Here is an 18,535-nt window from a genome sequence, read left to right as displayed (position 1 = left end):
TACAACTTAGGTTATGGTTATGAGTTAAACTAATTAGGGGCATAAACATATTCAAATAGTAGAAAGGATTATTAGCTGTGTATTGGTAATTAAGAAATTGAGAAATTGAAGCTAAACTATTTTCTTAAACTTATCATCAGCAAAATAAGAAAACTTGAATTCTTCCAACATTGATGCCAATGTACACTAAATTTTCCTTTATATATTTCAGAATGAAAAGAAAATTCTATTCTTGGGATGAATGCATGAACTTGAGAGAAGTTAAGGTAAAACTCTAGACAACCCCCCAAATTCATCTTTTCTCTCCTTTTGCCTCCATGAAAGGCATTAACTATATCATATACACTGTGTTTGCTTATGTTATTCTTAAAGATTTTCTAGGAATATTTTTAAGTTGAGGGATATGTCTAAACTATTGAATTATTGAAGACTAAGACAATGGACAAAATCTCTTATATTATACCTTTGGGCAAGAGTAAAAGGTCTAACATTTCATACAGGAAAATTTTTGAGTGCACTCTTATTGACAATTGTGCTGTCTGAAGACTAATTTAGCTAAGTATGGCAGATTTTATTGCCAGTAGTCTGACCATTTAATTCATAAATCCTTTGACCAGACAGTTCAGATAACACAAATTAAAAGCTGCCCACAATTCTATGTTTTGTCCTTCTACCTCCACAGTTATAAGGTTGAAGTGTTTGTTAGCCTACTTCAGATACTTAACAGATTATGACCCTGGGGTCAGTACCTTCAAATTCATATTTTGTTTTTCTCATCTTTGAAAAATATGACAATGATCTACATATATATCAAGTGTGTTGAAGAAAATATGAGAAGAAAAAGGTAGGCTTTTGCAAACATTTTTAATAGCAACTTATATCATTAGTCATGTTAAGTAATTGACTAAGACAAAGAATACAAGATCCTGCTGCTATTGTTCATTGATTACAAAACTGTTATTAAATTATGAGAGTAATATTCAACCTTAAAGATTCTTCTCCCACAAAAAAAGTCTGTCATGTATATATTATTATCATAAAGTTCCTAAATAAGTAGAACCATGAAGGTAACTGTTAGCAATCCTCTATTAATGATAAATGAGGCATAAATCAGAAAGATATGCATTTGTTAACTTCTTCAAATAGAAAGCATTCCTCATGATGGTAGGCCCTCTAAATGTTCCCATTTACAGATGATCTTGTGCTAATTTCATCAAGCCCTAAAGTATTAGGAGACCTCTTGAATGAAATCCATGTTAGTCTGATAATCTCTACAGGAAAAACTAAGGATGAAAAATGGCTTTTGTCTAGAGTGCATTTACATTGCCATTCATGGTGTTTTGGAAAAAAATGATGGGCTTGGAGTTGGGAAGACCTTGTAAGCACTTTGAGGACAGAAACTTGTTTCATTTGTACTTTTTATTTCCTGCTCCTGGCACAGCAATCTGACATATGCTGGCACTTGATACTTATTGATAATTTGATTGATTGAAAATGTGGTTTCAAATCCTGGTTCAGATAACTTAGTAATGATGTGACCCTTTGCAAATTATTTGGCATTTCTAACCTGTAGTTTCTTCATTTATAGCATAGGAATATTATCTTATCCTTTACAGAGTACATATATGGATATGATTTTCTTCATATCTTTCAACTAACTACATGACTGTAAAGGTGCAAGTTGCATGGTTATCCCTTGATAAATGTGTAGATTATTCTCAAGAAGATTTTTAAAGGCAATAAACAAGAAATATGAGTTGGTAGATATTGCTGCTAATATTTTGATATACTAAAATTCAGTGTCATCTTTTTTTCTATAAAGTATTTAAGAATACTGTCATATTCAGCTTTTTGGGTACATTGGGTAATTTGTATATATATATATATATATATATATATATATATATATAATATGTTAAATATTAAGCTTTTATGTGTTAGATTTTTAAAATAGAGACATCTTTATATTAGGCATGGCAGAATTTTTTTCATGTTAGCAGATATATCAACATTTTCTGCTTATATAACACCTTGTCAATGGTGTCTATGAATTTTATTCTCCTTCATCCAGAAATAACAAAAGATAAGGAGAAGATAAAATATAATTTTTTTCCTCATGTGACCCTTCCACTATTGGCATGAACTATCAATTTTGCCCTGAAATGTCAAATTAAAGAGTTGTTAACTAAGCAGAATTAATTGACTGCATGGCAGTATAATTTGTTGTTTGAGAAGTAGTTTGCTATAATGGAAGGAGCATTGTTTGTGGAGTCAGAGAACCTGAGTTCAAACCATGCATCTGCCCCTGACTTCCTGTCTAACCTTAATACAGATAGCTTAGCCACTCTGACAGTTTCCTCATCTGTAAAATGAAGGGGGTTAATTATAGCAGTTGTCTTCTAAGGTTCTTTCCTGAATCTTTTTCTGTATCTGTGAACTTATGATTAAACGATCTATAATTGTTAAATATAATCAATATAAATCTGAAAATATCACCTAGCAAGGAATAAATGAATAAAACTATGATAAATTAATTGAGAACTGGTTCAAATAAGAGGTTGTTAACTTTTATGATACTACAATGAAAACAATTATTATTATGTATTTTAATTCATATTTGTTGCTTTGTAGTCTCTGAAGAAACTCAATCATGCCAATGTGATTAAATTGAAAGAAGTTATTAGAGAAAATGACCATCTTTATTTTGTGTTTGAATACATGAAGGAAAACCTCTATCAGTTAATGAAGGACAGGTATGTCTCTATTTTAAGGTATATATATGTATGTAAATAGTTTTCCCCCACCCCTCCTATCTTTCTATAATTTTATGAATGTATTAAATATATAACTTCATGAATCTATTAAATATTTTGAACTTTTATTACTGAAAATTATCTTTAAAAGAGGTAAAAGATATATGCAGAAAATATTTATAGTAACTCTTTTTGTGTGGCAAAGAATTAGAAACTAAGGGGATTCCACCAATTGGAAATAGTAGAACATTACAGTATAAAATGTGATGGAAGATTATTTTGCTATAAGAAATGATGGATGGAATAGTTTCAGAATAACCTAGAAAGACCTTCATTAATTGATGCAAAGTGAAGTGATTAGAACCAGGAGAACAGTCTATATGACAACAATAATGTAAAGATAAATCAGTTTTGAAAAACTAAGCAATTCTGATCAGCATATTGACCCACCACAGTTCCATAGGATTCATCAAATGGATGCTGTTCATTCCAGATAGACTTCAATTGCTCTCTGAATACATTGTCTATTTTTTCCTCCTTTTTTCCTGATTTTTTAATGAAATGACTAATGCAAAAAATTTTTCCTGACTATATACATACATATATTTGTAATAGGTCATACTTTTCTTGTCTTCTTACTAGATGTGGATTGTGGAAGGGGAGAGAGAGAATTTGGAACTAAAAAGTTATCTTAACACTTCCTCATATCTTGGGGATGGGGAGGAGGGCAGTCCACAGGGGTGGAACATTGTATATAATAGCAAATATATTAAATGTAATAATAAGTTTTGCTGATTTTAACTGCCCTTTAATTTAAAAAAATTACTTTGTTACAAAGGATGGTTCTCCAAAGGGAGGTACAAAGAGAAATCAAGGCAATGTAAAAATATGTACGTTATCTTTAAAAGTGATCAGTTAAGAGAGGAAGAAGAGGTAAGAAAATTCCAAGTTTGCCAGATTTCCCCCACAAATAAGACAAAACTGCATCTCAGGGTGAACAAAGAGTGATTAAAAACAAATAGAAGCTGAACCAGAACCATGGTCCTCCTAGGATAATTGTAAAAGATCTGAAGAAAGACTGAATGGAAGTTTGGCCCCTGAAAAGTGTGAATACCTCTAAGATAGTTCTACTGAAGCAAGCCAGCTGCAAGCCTTGGGTTTAGCTAAGTTGGGAGATAGCCTCCACCCCAGCCATAGGAACTTTCATTTTCAGAGAGTGTGGGGAGTCAAGAGTTTGAGTTGGGGAAGACTGAGGGAACTTCTTTTGGTAAGAAACACCAGACCCAGGTATTCTGCCAAGGCAACCTTGATGAGAAGCGCCAGCACACATCTAGTGAGTGCAAAATCAATGATTTAGGAATGCTGTTACTTTCACCCACTTATAGGAGAGTGGAGTTCTTGATTTCAAATTTCACGGAAAAGGGAGAACTGAAGGAGAAACTGATATCAGAGGCACCATGCCCCCCACCATAGGATTAGGGGTGATTACACTAACAAGCTGTTATTTTTTTAAAAATGAGCAGGCAAAGAAGAAAGAACCCAATTATATAAAGTTACTATAAGAATAATTCATCTTCAGAGGAGGCTACTGAAGTTAAAAAGAGCTTCTCCTACCCTAAAGAGTAGAGTTAAATGATTGCGTGGCAAAAAAAAAAAAAAAAAAGAATTTATAGAAGAAATTAAAAAAAGACTTTTAAAGTCAAATGGGAGCTATTGAGAAAAAAACTTAAAAAAAGAACAATCCAAGAAAAAACAAGATTATCTAAAGTCAACCAACTGGAAAAGGAAATTCAGAGTCTTAAGGAAGAAAATGACTCTGAAAATTAGAATTGGGCAAGGGGAATTCAGTGAAATTAAAAGAAACCAAGAAATACTAAAATAAAATATAATGAGAAAATAAAAGAGAATGTGAGCCATCTCATAAGAAAAATAACATATTTGGAAAACAGATTAAGAAGAGAAAACATAGGAATAATTTAATTACCTGAAATCTATGACCAGAAAAAAAGACTCTTGATACAAGAATATAAGAAATAATTTTTTAAATGTCCGGAAGTATTAGAACAAGAGAGGAAAGTAGAAATAGAAAAAAATGCACTGATCATCAATGGGAGAAGATCCTACAAGGAAAGCCTACAGGACATCATTGCTAAATTTTGAAACCCTGAAATCAAATAGAAACTTTTTTATGCTACAATAACAACAAAATAGATAATTCAAATATGGTGGAGCCACAATTAGAATCACACAAGACTTAACAGTAGCTACAGTAAAAGATTGCAAGTCTTATAGTACTGTATATCACAAATCAAAAGACGTAGGGTTACAACCAAAAATATTATATTCAGCAAAATTAAATGTAATAATGAATGAAAAAATGAACAATTCAATGAATTGCCAGACTTTCAAAACAAACAAAAATCTGACCTAGTAGAAAAATTGACATATAAGAGCCAAGAAAAATATCAGGTAAACTTATTTCAAAGATTAATTTCAAGGTACTCAATAAGAACTGTTTTATAAATGAAAATGTAAACCATATTTCTAAAATTGTCATTAGTAATTGAGTAGTTCGAAAGAAAGATTGGGATAAAACTGAGTATGATGTGATTTTAAAGGAAAGCAAAAAACAGTAATTACACAAACGAAGTATGAGAGCAAGAACTGATACAAAGGAATTAAATGGGGGAGGAAGATGGGTAGTTCTGAAATCCTACTTACATCAGGAGTGAATTAAAGAGGGAACTATGTGTGTGTGTGTGTGTGTGTGTGTGTGTGTGTGTGTGTGTGTGTGTGTGTGTTTGTAAAGGTATAACACAAAATTCAAAAAGAAATAAGAGAGGGAGAGAATAGGATAAGGTAGGATATAGAAGAATGTGTGAATTTATAGGGATGGGAGAAAGAAAAAAGGGCATGAGTGAGACAAGAGTAAAAGGGAAGGAACAAAGATCCTTGAGGAAAGGGAAAGAGCAAGGCAAGCTAGGGGTAAAAGTAAAGTACAAGAGTTAGCAGGCATAGGAAACAAGATATCAACAAACAATAATGATGATCAAGAGTTGAATTTATTAGAAAAAAAGTAGTAGTAATAAGTATTGATCTCAAAGTCAAAGTTAAAGATTAAATCAAAAGAGAGAAATCTACATTATATGTCAGCCAAATTGCTATTGTTTTAGACTATTCAAAACAACTAGATAGTACAAAGTTGAAATATTACTGTGGCATAAGAAATGAGTTGGAGGATTAAGAAAAAGGTGAAAAGACTTGGCATAGCACAACCTTATATAGATGCATATAAATGTATATATGTATAATTATATGTATATATGTGTGTGTGTGTGTGTGTGTGTGTGTGTGTGTGTGTGTGTGTATATATATATATATATATGTACATATGCGTATATCCTGACTTAACTGTAGCCTGCTTGGAAGAGATAGGGGGCAGAAAGGGGAAAAAAAAAGAATAAAATTAAAAGTACACAGCAGAGAACAAAAGAAAATCTATAAGAAAGCAAAGGATAGTTATGAACACAATGCGTTCTATTATTATATATGCTTTCTTGAAATGGAAATTTATTGTTACATATTTTGAATCATCTTATATTCTGCTGTATACAGGGTGCTTTTTCTATTTTGTATTTGTTTTAACTAAATAAATACATTTAAGTAAAAAAGTGATCAATTGAAATATATTAAAATTATACAACAAATAAAATTTGACATCCAAGAAACAGGTAAAATGTAGCCATTAGATAATTAATAGCATTGTTCTGTATAAGATTTATGTGTAATAAACTGTTTCTAAAATCAGGTTTTTTGTTAACAATAATTTTCTGCAATTCATGAAAGATATTTTATATATTTTGAAAGAAAATTTACTTATATATACTTTAGCATTAAATCAAGTGGCTGACTCAGGCAAAATTGTAATATATATGAAGTTCCTCTTCAGGTCTCTCTTACCCATTGGTGATCAATTTCTCCCAAATGTCTTATATCCTTACCATCTCTCTACTTTCTCCCCTATTAAAGCAAGCACTGAGGAAAGCATTAAGTAAAATCTTTAATTATACTGTATAAATAATTTATAAATGTATTACCCTTCCTTGTGTTATTGGTGTCCTACCTATTGAGATAAGTTGGCTGCTGCCTACACTCTTCCAAAGGCAGCTGATATCAGGAGGCAAGATGATGACCAGCCAGAAAATCCCTCTTAGAGCGACACAAAGAAGTAATTCAGGGAGGGAAAGTATGGTGATATCAAGGAAAATCATGTAATACAAACTCAAATGTGATTGGAATATAAAACAAGGAAAAGTAGGGAAAATGTTGGCAAGCCAATTTATTGGGAAGAGCAAGAGAGGAATAGAACCTGTGGAGAATGAAAAGTTGAAGCTAAGTGGGCTCTGGGCAAGTTACTTAACTCCAATTGCCCTAGGAAAAAAAAAGAAAAGTAATGATAGAGTATTAAGGAAGTGGAAAGTTAGGAACCATATATCTTGGAAAGAAAAAGTAATAGAGTAAAAAAGATAAGTAATAGAGAAAGGTCTAATGACATGTTCTAATAAATTCTTAGAAGATGAAGATAAATATTCTTAGTAGGCAGCCATGCCCCATTCTCTTATTTTCAGTGATTCCTTCGGGTTTGGTGTCAATCATTCACTTTATCCTGCCTTGCCAGTTTCCAAGGTGGTATGAAGATCTGCTTGAATAATTTCAAATTTCTCTAAACCAGTAGCCACCACTGGGACCATCATGATATATGGTAGGATTTGGAAAAACAAAAAACAAACAAAAATCCAAAGGTTCTGCATAAAGTCACTACACAAAGCTAGCTTCCATGTGGCTGAAGTAAGACCAGGTGGCTATAAATTTTTTTGCATTAGATAACAGTTTTTGAATGTTGTCTCTTCCTTGGTGCTCAGTGTTCTGATGTGTCTTAAGATACCAGTATAGCATTTATTTTTAAAGTTGAACCAACCAAAGAACCAGGCCTAGAGTGATGAGGTACAGTTCTAGGGGAAATAATGACTTGCAGATGGATTCAAGCCAGCAAATTCTTTGAGATATTTCATGACACTGGTCTGTGATCCCAATTTTGGAGTCCCATTTTGAACCTCAAACAAGAGGATTTGGCACAAGTTTAGCATAAGTTCCAGTGGTCCATGAATATGGTTATTAAGAATTGTGACTTCTCAAGAATTTGCATTACCTGACAACTGTACTTTGCTTACATGAAATAACCTCTTGGTGTTTCAGGAGTAGTTTTTTTATCAACTACCAGTAACAGGTTAGCTGTGAGGTAATTTTTTTTTGCTCCAATGACTCTCAAGAGAACAATCTACCAAGTCATATAGGGTTTAAATTACATGTAAAATAAAGAAACTAAATTGCAGGCTCTTTTTGTGGTAGCAAAGAGTTAGAAAATGAATAGATGCCCATCAGTTGGGAAATGACTAAACAAGTTGTGATATATGAAGGTAATGGAATATTATTCTATAAAAAATGATGAACATGCTGATTTTTATAAAGGCCTGGAAAGATTTACATGAACTGATGCTGAGCAAAACAAACAGAACTAGGAATACAATTGTATACAATAACAGTAAAAATGTACAGTGATCAACTATGAAAGATTTGGTTCTTCTCAGTGGTTCAGAGAGCTAAAACAATCTTAATAGACTTTAGACAGAAAATGCCATCAACATACAGAAAAAGAAGGAAAGTGAATGTAAATCCACACATGCTTTATTCACTTTTTAAAAATCTCTCTCATGGTTTTTCCCTTTTGCTCTGATTTTTCTTTCCCAACATGATTCAAAAAACAATGTGTGTTAAAAATAATAATAATAATTTAAAAAAAAAAAAACAAAGTAAATTGCAGGCCAGTTTATGCCCCTCTGTTCTCTAGCTTGATTGCTGTTACCTAAAATCAGCAGCTCTATCTTCCACTTGTCTGTCTTTACACAGGGTATATTTTGTTCTGGAATGCACTCCTTCAACTTTACTCCTTACAATTTATTGATTTTTTAATGGCTCAGTTCATATGATACCTACTATAGAGAGTCTTTTCTTCATCAAACAGTTGATAGAACTTTCTCTCTCAGATAATTGTATCTTTACTTATTTGCCTGCTTTAAATCCCTCATTAAAATATAAGATCCTTCAGAGGAGAGGTTGTTTTGCATTTTGTCTTTGTATCCTTAGAACAATATTGTGGTACAGTATCCTGTGTATAGTTGTTTGTCCTTTGTTCTTGAGAAGGAAGTCTTGACATATGCAAATGTGAATTGGATAACAAAGTCCCTCTTCCAGAGTCCTGGAAGTCCAGTGACAAGACAAAAATTAATTTGAATTGTCCCAGGATGGAGTAAGTGACCTTGGCCTTTCCAAATTAAGGTCTATCCCAGGGCTCAGTTTGTCTAAGACTATGAACATAAAAATGTCTCCATGTCTCATCATAAAGATATAAGCATAGAAAGCATAGAAAGATCCTTCTGGGATTTGGATTGGGGTAATTAGTCATTCAATGAAAACCAGAGTGATTTGGGCTTTAAGATAAAGTCAAGTAGCTCATTCAGTGGGATTTCAAGAGTCTCTTTACAGCGATATATTTCAAGAAATCAAAAAATGAAAACCATGCTGGATAAAAAGTAAATTGCCCCAGCTTTAGAGGGGAAAACGTAATAATAAAGGAGGAGAAAAAGAAGTAGAGGATGAAGAGGCAAAGTAGTGCCTAGCATCTGCCCAAATTGGTTGGGTAGGCATTGAAATATTCTCTAAGGAATTAGGTTAACTCCTTCGCACTATGAGAAGAGTAAACTTAAATTTAGACTCCCTAATTATAGTGAGCACACAGTAAGGAAAGGGTATGACAAGGTTTGGTTCACAATACTTGCAGTAGAAGTCCTCTTCTCTGTAGGGCCATCTCCAGTCAGCTGATCCACATCTGACCACTGGACCCAGATGGCTCTGGAGGGAAAAGTGTGCAGTTGATACTCCTTCTCTCACTTAGACCCAAATCACTTGCATATCATAGCTTCACTGTCCTGATCTCATTGTCCTCTTTGAGAACGAAGGACAAACAACAACAACCTCTGTATAGTGACTTCTGCATGAAGAACTCTTATTATTGTTTGTCCTTTGTTCTCAGGGAATAAATGCTTATTGACTATTGAATTGAACTAATTAAATGGATTAACTGTGTAACTACATATCTAAGCAGTCTGTATTTTTATCTATTTTTTTCTTATAGAAATTGCTAGATCAAAATCTTTTAAGTGGCTCTAGATCTCATTGAAGAGGCACCATTGTGTTGCTTTGATATAATATGCTCAATGAAATATATAAACAATAGCTTATAGGAAATCTCACCATTTATAAATAATTGCCTTTCTATTTGTCCTTTGTGCCAGTGTCACAAAGGAGATAATTGTTGATTCTGAAAGTGAAAAGAGGGGATGGGATGATTATCATAAGGCTAGAGATTTGCCTCACTGAAAAATAAAAAAAATCTAAAACTAAAAGGGACATTAAAGCTCATTTAGTATGTCTTTTGTGGGGCATAGGATGTGTTTTATATATATATATATATATATATATATATATATATATATATATATATATATATATGAAGACTAGTACCCATGGGACTGCCAAGTCCTTTACAAGACTGCTTTCTACCTTTAGGGTTCAAGTAATCCACCTAACTCTTACCTGTCTATAGGAGCTATATAGCATATACAACAGCCATGAAAACTAGACAATATACCACTGCCATGCCAGAAAACTGAAACACTTCCTTTTGAACTGTTTTAGGAACATTCTGAAGATCACCTGGCAGGATAAGGTACCAGACACTGATTAATTAAACTGCCAAGCATTATAAACTCTGTTGCAGAGGGCACACCTTCCTTGGGTTGATCACATTGTTCAGTGCCAAACATACACTTGCCAAAAAGACTATTTTATGGAGATACACACAGGGCAAGTTCTCAGAAGATGGTCAGAAAAAAAGTGATACAAGGACATTCTCGTCTCTTAGAATTAGTTTATGACATGGAAGACTCTGGCACAGGACCATCCAGCATAGCATGTCCTCATCAGAAAAGGTGCTATGCTCTATGAGCAAAGCAGAATTGAATTAGTTAAGAAGAAAAGTGAGATACACAAAATTTAAGAATCCACCCCCCAAATGTTCACGGGGACAGTTTGTGCCTAACCTGTGGCTGAGCCTTCCAAGTTTATATTGGGCTGATCAGCCACAGTCAGACACACTGTTACTAGACTCTAACACAGTGATATCATTTGGGTCCTCTTGAGGAATGAAAGATAACCACAGCTACCCCATCTTTCCTTTAAGCTGAGATCCAGTCTTGTGACTTTTCTGAGATCACATGATTAATAAATAATGTGGCCAAGATTTGAACCTTCTAATTCCAGTTCTGGTGCTCTTTCTTATTGTGTTACTTTGCCTTTTACTAAATAATACTACTTCCTCTTCTGTGATCAAGAGGGAAGGAGATAAGAGTAGGTAGTGGTAGAAAAATAATTTGAAAGAGAGGTTATGTTTAGCCTTAATGAAGAAGAGATCTAATTTATCCTACTGCAGATATTAATGAGAGATATGCTGAGGAGAGAGAGGGGAAAAGTTTAGAAGCTTCTTATCAGGAATGATATAAGGATAGAGTAAGATTGGGAGGGGGGAAAAGGGACTACCTGAGGTCATTTATCATTAATTTGTAGTGACTCAAATTACTGGGTTTTTTTAATTTGAATAAGAAAAAATTTAGAGATGAGCAAGTACAAGTCAAGGGAACAATAGTAGCGTAGCTCTTGAAAAAGTGGCAAATCAAGACTGGTTATGGAAACTAGTGAAACAAAAATAGAAAAATAAACTGTGGAAATGAGAGCATATAAATAACCCAAAGGACCTAATATGAGATCAAGAGTAGTTTTAGTGTGAGTAAGAGTTGGGAATGTAGAGAGAGAGAGTAGAATTTCAAAATTTGGATCTTTGAGGTGGTACAATAATAAAAGAAGATGAAGTCTAAGTTAAGTTTCTTTGTGTTGCAGTGTGAGAAATGAGGATTATGAGATCCCCAGATAGCAATGAGGTCTCTGACCAGTGTCACAAGCTTTGCAAAAGAATTCACAATCCTGAAAGGTGAAGTTTGTGGCAAAAATGAGTTTATTACACGGAGAAGAAACAACTTCTTCAGTGGGCTAAATCCTGAAAGGAATTTTAGCAAAAGTTTGGGGTTTCCGCCTTTAATTATATTGGGATTTTGTGGCCTGGAACTAGGCAGCAATCTCCAGATGAGTTTGAGGGACTTATTTTCAATTCATTAAAGAGTGGTGAGTGTGCCCTACGCCAAGATCTCCAACTGAATTGTAGTTGGAGATGGCAATGGAAATTTCCCTTATGAACAGGAGGGTAGGGCCCTTCCCAGAAGTCGGAAGGAGTTTGAGATTTTTAGGGTTTCTTTAACCCAAATCCATCCTTCTCCCCCAAAGATCAAGGGGGACACCATTTACATCACCCCTCAAGTAGTCACCCCAAATTCATTTGGGGCAAAAGGATGAAGCTGCTTCAGGCTGACAAGGGCCGTAGAGCCATCCCTATGTTCAATGGGGGTTCAGGTCAGGAGGGAAAATGTGAGATCTTAAGATGGCAGCAGCGGTATCTAGGGGATGTTAAGTGTCTGAGTTAGTTGTCCCATGATCTTGAGACTGAACAAGTAGCTGGAAGTTTGTAGCTTAGGGCCTGGAGGAAACAATTCTCACAAGCAGGTTAAAAGTGGGATGGTACCCAGGGTGGAGATGCAAATAATGCTTCAGGTTCCATCTGTGGGCTGCCTTGAGGATGCTGATGGCCCACTTAATAGTCCTGAATGCCCCCACTGCCCAAGGAGCTTCCTAGCTGAAAGGCTAAGAAGGAGTTAACACTGGCAGAGGCCACAGAATGACATCAAGAAAAACTGGTGAGAAAATGCTGGAAGCAAAGTTCTCATCCTTGAAGTGGAAAATGGCTAAAAAAAAAAAAAAAAGACTAGAGTGAGAGAAAAGGACACAGACAGTTTCACCCTTCTTTCTCCAGAGTGTTGTCAGGCTCCTGGTGGAAGAGTAGCTTCAGGTCATCTATGGTCTCACAGGAATATTCTGAAATATTTGAAGAAAAGGTACAGAAGCTACAAGAATGTCAGTGGTTAAGAAGGGCCTTTATACAGGCTAAGTTGTCAACAAAGACCAAAAGCAACTTGACACTTTTTCAAGGAGGTATATGTGTAAAGTCTATTTGCCAATCTTCCCTGGGTATGTGCCTCATTTTGCTTCAGGAGAGGGGGAGGTTTAATAGCTCCTTCAGAACTTACTTGGGCACAAACTGGGCTGGCCTGACAGACTTGTTTGATCATTTCTCCCAGCTTGTGACCAGTAAAAATTTCACAGGGGATAGAAGAGCATTTCTTCCCTAGTGTATAGCCTGGTGAAGACCAAAAATAAGTTTCCACTGACTTGCCTCTGGGATTAAAAGTTGGCTTGAAAGGGGGGTTTGAAACCAGCCAGAAGGAGAAAGGGTGTATCCCCTTTCTTCTGCAAGGGCTTATTCCTGTGAGCTATATGAAGGAATTAAGAATCAGGGAGTTGGGGGGGATTAAAGGTGCCATAGGGGTGAAGGGGCAGCAGCTCCAGCAGCTCAATTTGCAAGGTCTGGTACTTTTCCCCATGGCTTGAAATGAATCTCCCTTCTGGTGTCCTTTACAAAATATGACTAAAACCTCTCTGGGTCTGTGGATAGCTTGCAATAGCTATAGAATTTCTCCTGCCTATTTAATAGAAAAATTATTTGATGTCAAAAGTCCCCTTTCTATATGGCCCCATGAGCATGCAAAACATGAAAAGCAGACCTGGAGTCTGAATAGATGTTCATTCTCATTCCCTTCTCCAGTTCCAAAGCTCTGGTTATGGCAGTGGGTTCAGCCTTCTGGGCAGAAGTTCCAGGAAGCAGGGGCTTAGCTTCCAGGGTGCTATTGAGGGTCACCACAGAATAAACACCTTCTTTCCCCCTTTTCAAGAAAACCCGACCCATCTGTAAACCATTCACCATCTGGGTTGTCAAGAGGAATGTCCTTCAAGTCAGGTCGGCTAGAGTGGATAGAATCTAAAGCTTACTAGTAATAATGAGTGATGTCTCCTGACTGAGTGTTGTCAAGGAGCAGAGTGGCAGGGTTTATGGTGTAGCACATGGAGGGGGAGGTGGGGGGTGTGTGAATGTCTAGTAAGAAAATCTGATATCTAGTGAGCCTCCCACTGGCCAGCCACTGATGCCTTTTGGCTTCTAAAATGCTTTGAACCCGATGGGGGGGGGTAAAAATCTCCAATGGCTTCCCTAGGGTGAGTTTTGAGGCTTCTTCAATTAGAAGGGCTGTAGTAGCCACAGCTCTAAGTCAAGGAAGGCCATTCTAATGATGCTGAATCTAGTTTTTTGGGTTTTTTTTTGAGAAATAGGACCAGGTCCAAGAGCCTGAGTTAAGACACCCCTCTTCTCCCCCCCCCCCCCCCCCCCCCCGCAGCCTGGCCTTGCCTTTCATCTACTTAAGAGAATGAAAGGCTTTTTAGATAGGAGGGGGAGGGATCAGTTTGATTTTCAAGGTTTTAAAAGCCTTGGCCTGATCTGGGCCCCATTCTAGGGGAAGATTATTGGATCTTTGAATAGAATCATAAAGGGGCTTGGCAATAATATCAAAATTAGGTATCCAAATTCTGCAGCGACCACCCATGACCAGGAAAGTGTGTAGTACTTCTTTGAAGCAGGACCGCAAGGCATAAAATGGTATGTTTCCTCTCCTTGGTTAGAGGTTGGGAGTAAGGTTGTGGCCCAGATATTTGACAGACTGGCAGGCAATATTGGCTTTGGGTAAGGAGACCCTGTAGCCCTTCGAGGCTAGGAAATTTAGGGGTTTTATGGCTGCATCTAGGGAAGCCTCTCCGGTAGGACTGAAGAGCAAGACAAGACTGCAGTTAAGCAGCTCGAAATCTCTTACCTCTTTAGCCAGTGCTAAAAGTTTGTGCTTAAGAAATTTCTCAATCCTGACTAAGGCTGGAGTGGCTCGCCCAGGAATTCCTTGGTCCCAGACAAAGGAATCTATTTTCTCCCAGATTTCAGAGGGAATGTGGGAGGGCTTTGAAAGCAGCACAACAAGACCACCTAGAGGTCTGAGAAGAGAAAATTGGCTTCCCAATTTCACCATTAAATCGTGCCCCAATAAGGGAGCAGGATAGGATTGAATAACAAGAAACTAGTGGTTAAATAACAGGTCATCAAATTGGCAAGGCAGAGGAAAAGTCTCCAAACAATTCTTAAATTTCCCTTCAATCCCATTCTATAGGGAGAGGGGCAAATGAGACCAGAGTGCCAGAGCAAGATGGAAAGTCCCTATATCAAAAAGAAATTCAGTGGTCTTACTGGCCACATTCAGGTGTTAAGCTGTTGTGGTGGAGTGAGGGGGAGCTTGACCAAGCCCCAAACTCCTCCTGATAATGCCAAGGTCACCAATTCTATCCCCATATAGGCCACCACATGTTGTGGTGTGAGAAATGAGGGTTGAGAGATCCCCAGACAACAATGGGGTCTCCTGGCCAGTGTCTCAGGCTTTGTGATTTGCTATCCCAAAAGGTGAGATGTGTGGCAAAAATGGGCTTATTACACTGAGAAGAAACAACTCAGTGGGAAGAATCCTGTTTAGGATTTCTTTTTTTTTTTTTTTTTTTTTTGCAAAAGTTTGGGGTTTCAGCCTTTGATTATATTGGGTTTTTGTGACCTAAAGCTTGGGACCAATCTCCAGATAAATTTGAGGGACTAATTTTCAATTCAATAAAGGGTGGTGATTATGCCCCAGGCCAAGGTCTCTACTTGAATTGTAGGAGGAGGTTACCATCTGGGAGTTTACCCTATGAACTGGAGGCCTCCCCCAGAGGCCAGGAGGATTTGAGATTTCTAATGCAGGACCACCCTTCCCCCAGAGATCACAGTTTACATCATGAGTTTGTACAAGAAGTATAAGATAAAGGATATAACCTAGGTTTGAATTGGTTAAAAATTTATGTAGTCGGACATGGTTCTCTTCAACAATGAGATGATTCAAACTAGTTCCAATTGTTCAGTGATGTACACCCAGAGAGAGGCCTGTGGGAACTGAGTATGGACCACAACATAGCATTTTCACTCTCTTTGTTATTGTTTGCTTGCATTTGTTTTCTTTGTTTTTTTTTCCTTCTTGATCCAATTTTTCTTGTGCAGCAAGATAACTGTATATATATATATATATATATATATATATATATATATATATATATATATATATATATATATATATATATATATAGGATTTAACATATTTTTTAACATGTATTGGACTATGTCCCACCTAGGGATGGGGGAAAGGAGGGAAAAATTTTGAACAGAAGTCAATGTTGAAAAATTATTCATGTATAAACTGTATGTGAATATTGTATTATATTGTAAATAAAAAGCTTTAATAAAAATAAATAAAAAGAATTTATGTAGTCTAGTTACTAGGGAGTGAGGAAAGAATTATCATTGTGAATATTAAAATCCTGGAACAGGAACCAAGGACTCAAGTCATTAAAGAAAGGTGGGAGAAATTCTTTGAGATCAGAAGGTAAAAGTAGCAGCGATGCCTAGAGAATGGTAAAGATGGGTTTTGTGAACTTTAAAAGAGAAAAGATTAGCAAATATTAGCAATATAGCAACAGTAGAAAACCAGGCAGCTAAATGTTTGACTAGACAAGTCACTTAATATCTCTTGGTCCTGGAATCCTGAATAAATAGAGTTGTAAAAGAGAGATGATTTCATTAGACCAGAAGTTTAGACATAAGGGATCTTAGAGACAACTCTTATTTTATAGATCAAAAAATCTAGAAAGGCTAAGCAACCCAGTAAGTTACAAAGACAAGATTTAAACCCATAGCAATCTGGCTGAAAAATCCAATGCTTGTTATTTTGCTTGAGGGAAGAATTAAAATTTCTCTTAAAGTAGAAAGATGGAAAAGGATATTGGTTAAAAAGTTTGAGAATGTAGGAGTTTGTTGAGAATAAAAATTCCAAAAGACAGTGGTATGAATGATAAAATGAATGAACAGGATTGGAAAAAGCTTAGAAAGATGTGATAGATCAGTGTATTAATGAAGGCTTAGGAAAAAGTACTATGGATGTGATACATATATCTGAATAATTGAATATTCTTATTGAATAATCAGGATTGAAAAAAGTTCAGGAGGAAGTAGATTGATTGATGATGTTGCTATATTGATGGAAAGACATGCTTAATCCACTTCATATTTGAAACATTGGTATTACTGGGTGCCTTCACAAGGTTACTTCCCCAGATATCCTTATTCTTTATAATTGACATAGCATATAAATTGATTTTAAAAGACTATCTTCTGTTTGTGGGCTAATCTAAATGTTCTAAATTTCAGTTTAATAAAATGGTTAGCCCACCTCAGCAAGTCAATGAGGAAAAACAATTTTTGTTAATGGTTCTTGATTTTGATGATGTTAAAGATCAAATAATCATCACTAAATCATAGATGCTCTTTATTCTTTTTAGTAGCACCAGTGCCTTGTTTAGGAAGCACCCAGTAAGCAGAACATCTTTTAACATAAATGGTACACTAGTATCATTTTGTTTGAGAGTCAGTGTGACCCAAAATTCATCACCTTGTACCACCTAGTGATAGATCATATCAAAGTAAGCTGTTCCTTGGATTGTAAATATACATATAATCCATCGTGTTTTGATAATTTGTTAACTTTGAGCTTGACAGTTCTTTAAGGTAAAGTTAATCTTCAAACAATTAAATATTATTTAATTAAATATTTAAATGCTATGCTGTGCAATACATATAAAGTATTGACACTGATGTTATCTATAGTGCCTTTAAGCATAATGTATTTCCTGTATTAATAATCCTTTTATTTTTTTTCTGATTTTATTATAACTTTCTAATTACATATATATATATATATATATATATAACATAATTATAACTATAGTTACGGTTGTTTTATATGATTTTGGGGGGAAAGGAAATCAAGAAATTTTTAAAAATTTAAATCTAAAAAATAACTTAACTATTGTTCATTTGCCTTTTTACAGAAACAAGTTGTTCCCTGAGTCAGTCATCAGAAACATTATGTATCAAATTTTGCAAGGACTAGCTTTTATCCATAAGCACGGTATGTTGTTTTTGTGTGCCATTAACATCATTTTCTCTGAAAAAAAGGCAAGATAAGCACAGGAATTGTAAGAAAGCCATTTACTGGTGACAAATACAGACATATGCATATCTTAAGCAACCCATATGTCTTATCTGAAAACTAGTCCTGTACTGGTCAATCAATTACTGCTTCCTTGTTCCTTTGATTAAATACAGACACTTGAGTGGGACACCTCTTTTTCAGATTTTAGGCAATTGTACTTGATGCTTTTCTGCTTTTCTACTTGGAAAATCCTTAATTTTAGATTTCCTTCTATTAAAAATCAAAAATCACCTAATTTTGTATTTGTTATTTGTTTTCTTTTATTTAATTGGTTTTATGTGATTGTTGTTAATACATAAATATTTGTCTCATTCTATATTTATAGTTTGAATACAGAAAAGTCCATTGATCCATTTGTTGTGCCTAATTTATTGATAAATTTTGTAGCTTGTATTGTTTCCTTAGTTACTATTAATTTTCCACCATAAAAGCTAAATG

At 35.2% G+C, this 18,535-nt stretch overlaps 1 protein-coding gene across 12 annotated transcripts in view; it reads left to right on the top strand.

Annotated features, from left to right (window-relative positions):
- The window catches only part of MAK (male germ cell associated kinase), an 87,638-nt gene that overhangs the window by 22,503 nt on the left and 46,600 nt on the right, over positions 1 to 18,535 (top strand). For all 12 annotated transcript variants that reach the window (XR_012482825.1, XR_012482824.1, XM_074271481.1 and 9 more), the window contains exons 3-5: positions 212 to 266; positions 2,632 to 2,753; positions 17,934 to 18,013. Coding sequence is in view for 10 of the 12 variants with exons in the window: in XM_074271481.1 (XP_074127582.1) it covers positions 212 to 266; positions 2,632 to 2,753; positions 17,934 to 18,013 (257 nt within the window). In the remaining 2 variants the exon portion in view is untranslated. The remainder of the gene's footprint in view (positions 1 to 211; positions 267 to 2,631; positions 2,754 to 17,933; positions 18,014 to 18,535) is intronic.

The sequence above is a fragment of the Sminthopsis crassicaudata genome, chromosome 1, assembly GCF_048593235.1.
Source record: "Sminthopsis crassicaudata isolate SCR6 chromosome 1, ASM4859323v1, whole genome shotgun sequence".
NCBI classification, from domain to species: Eukaryota; Metazoa; Chordata; class Mammalia; order Dasyuromorphia; family Dasyuridae; genus Sminthopsis; species Sminthopsis crassicaudata.
Note: the sequence above shows the minus strand (reverse complement) of the source record. Positions and strands in the feature narration are given on the sequence as shown.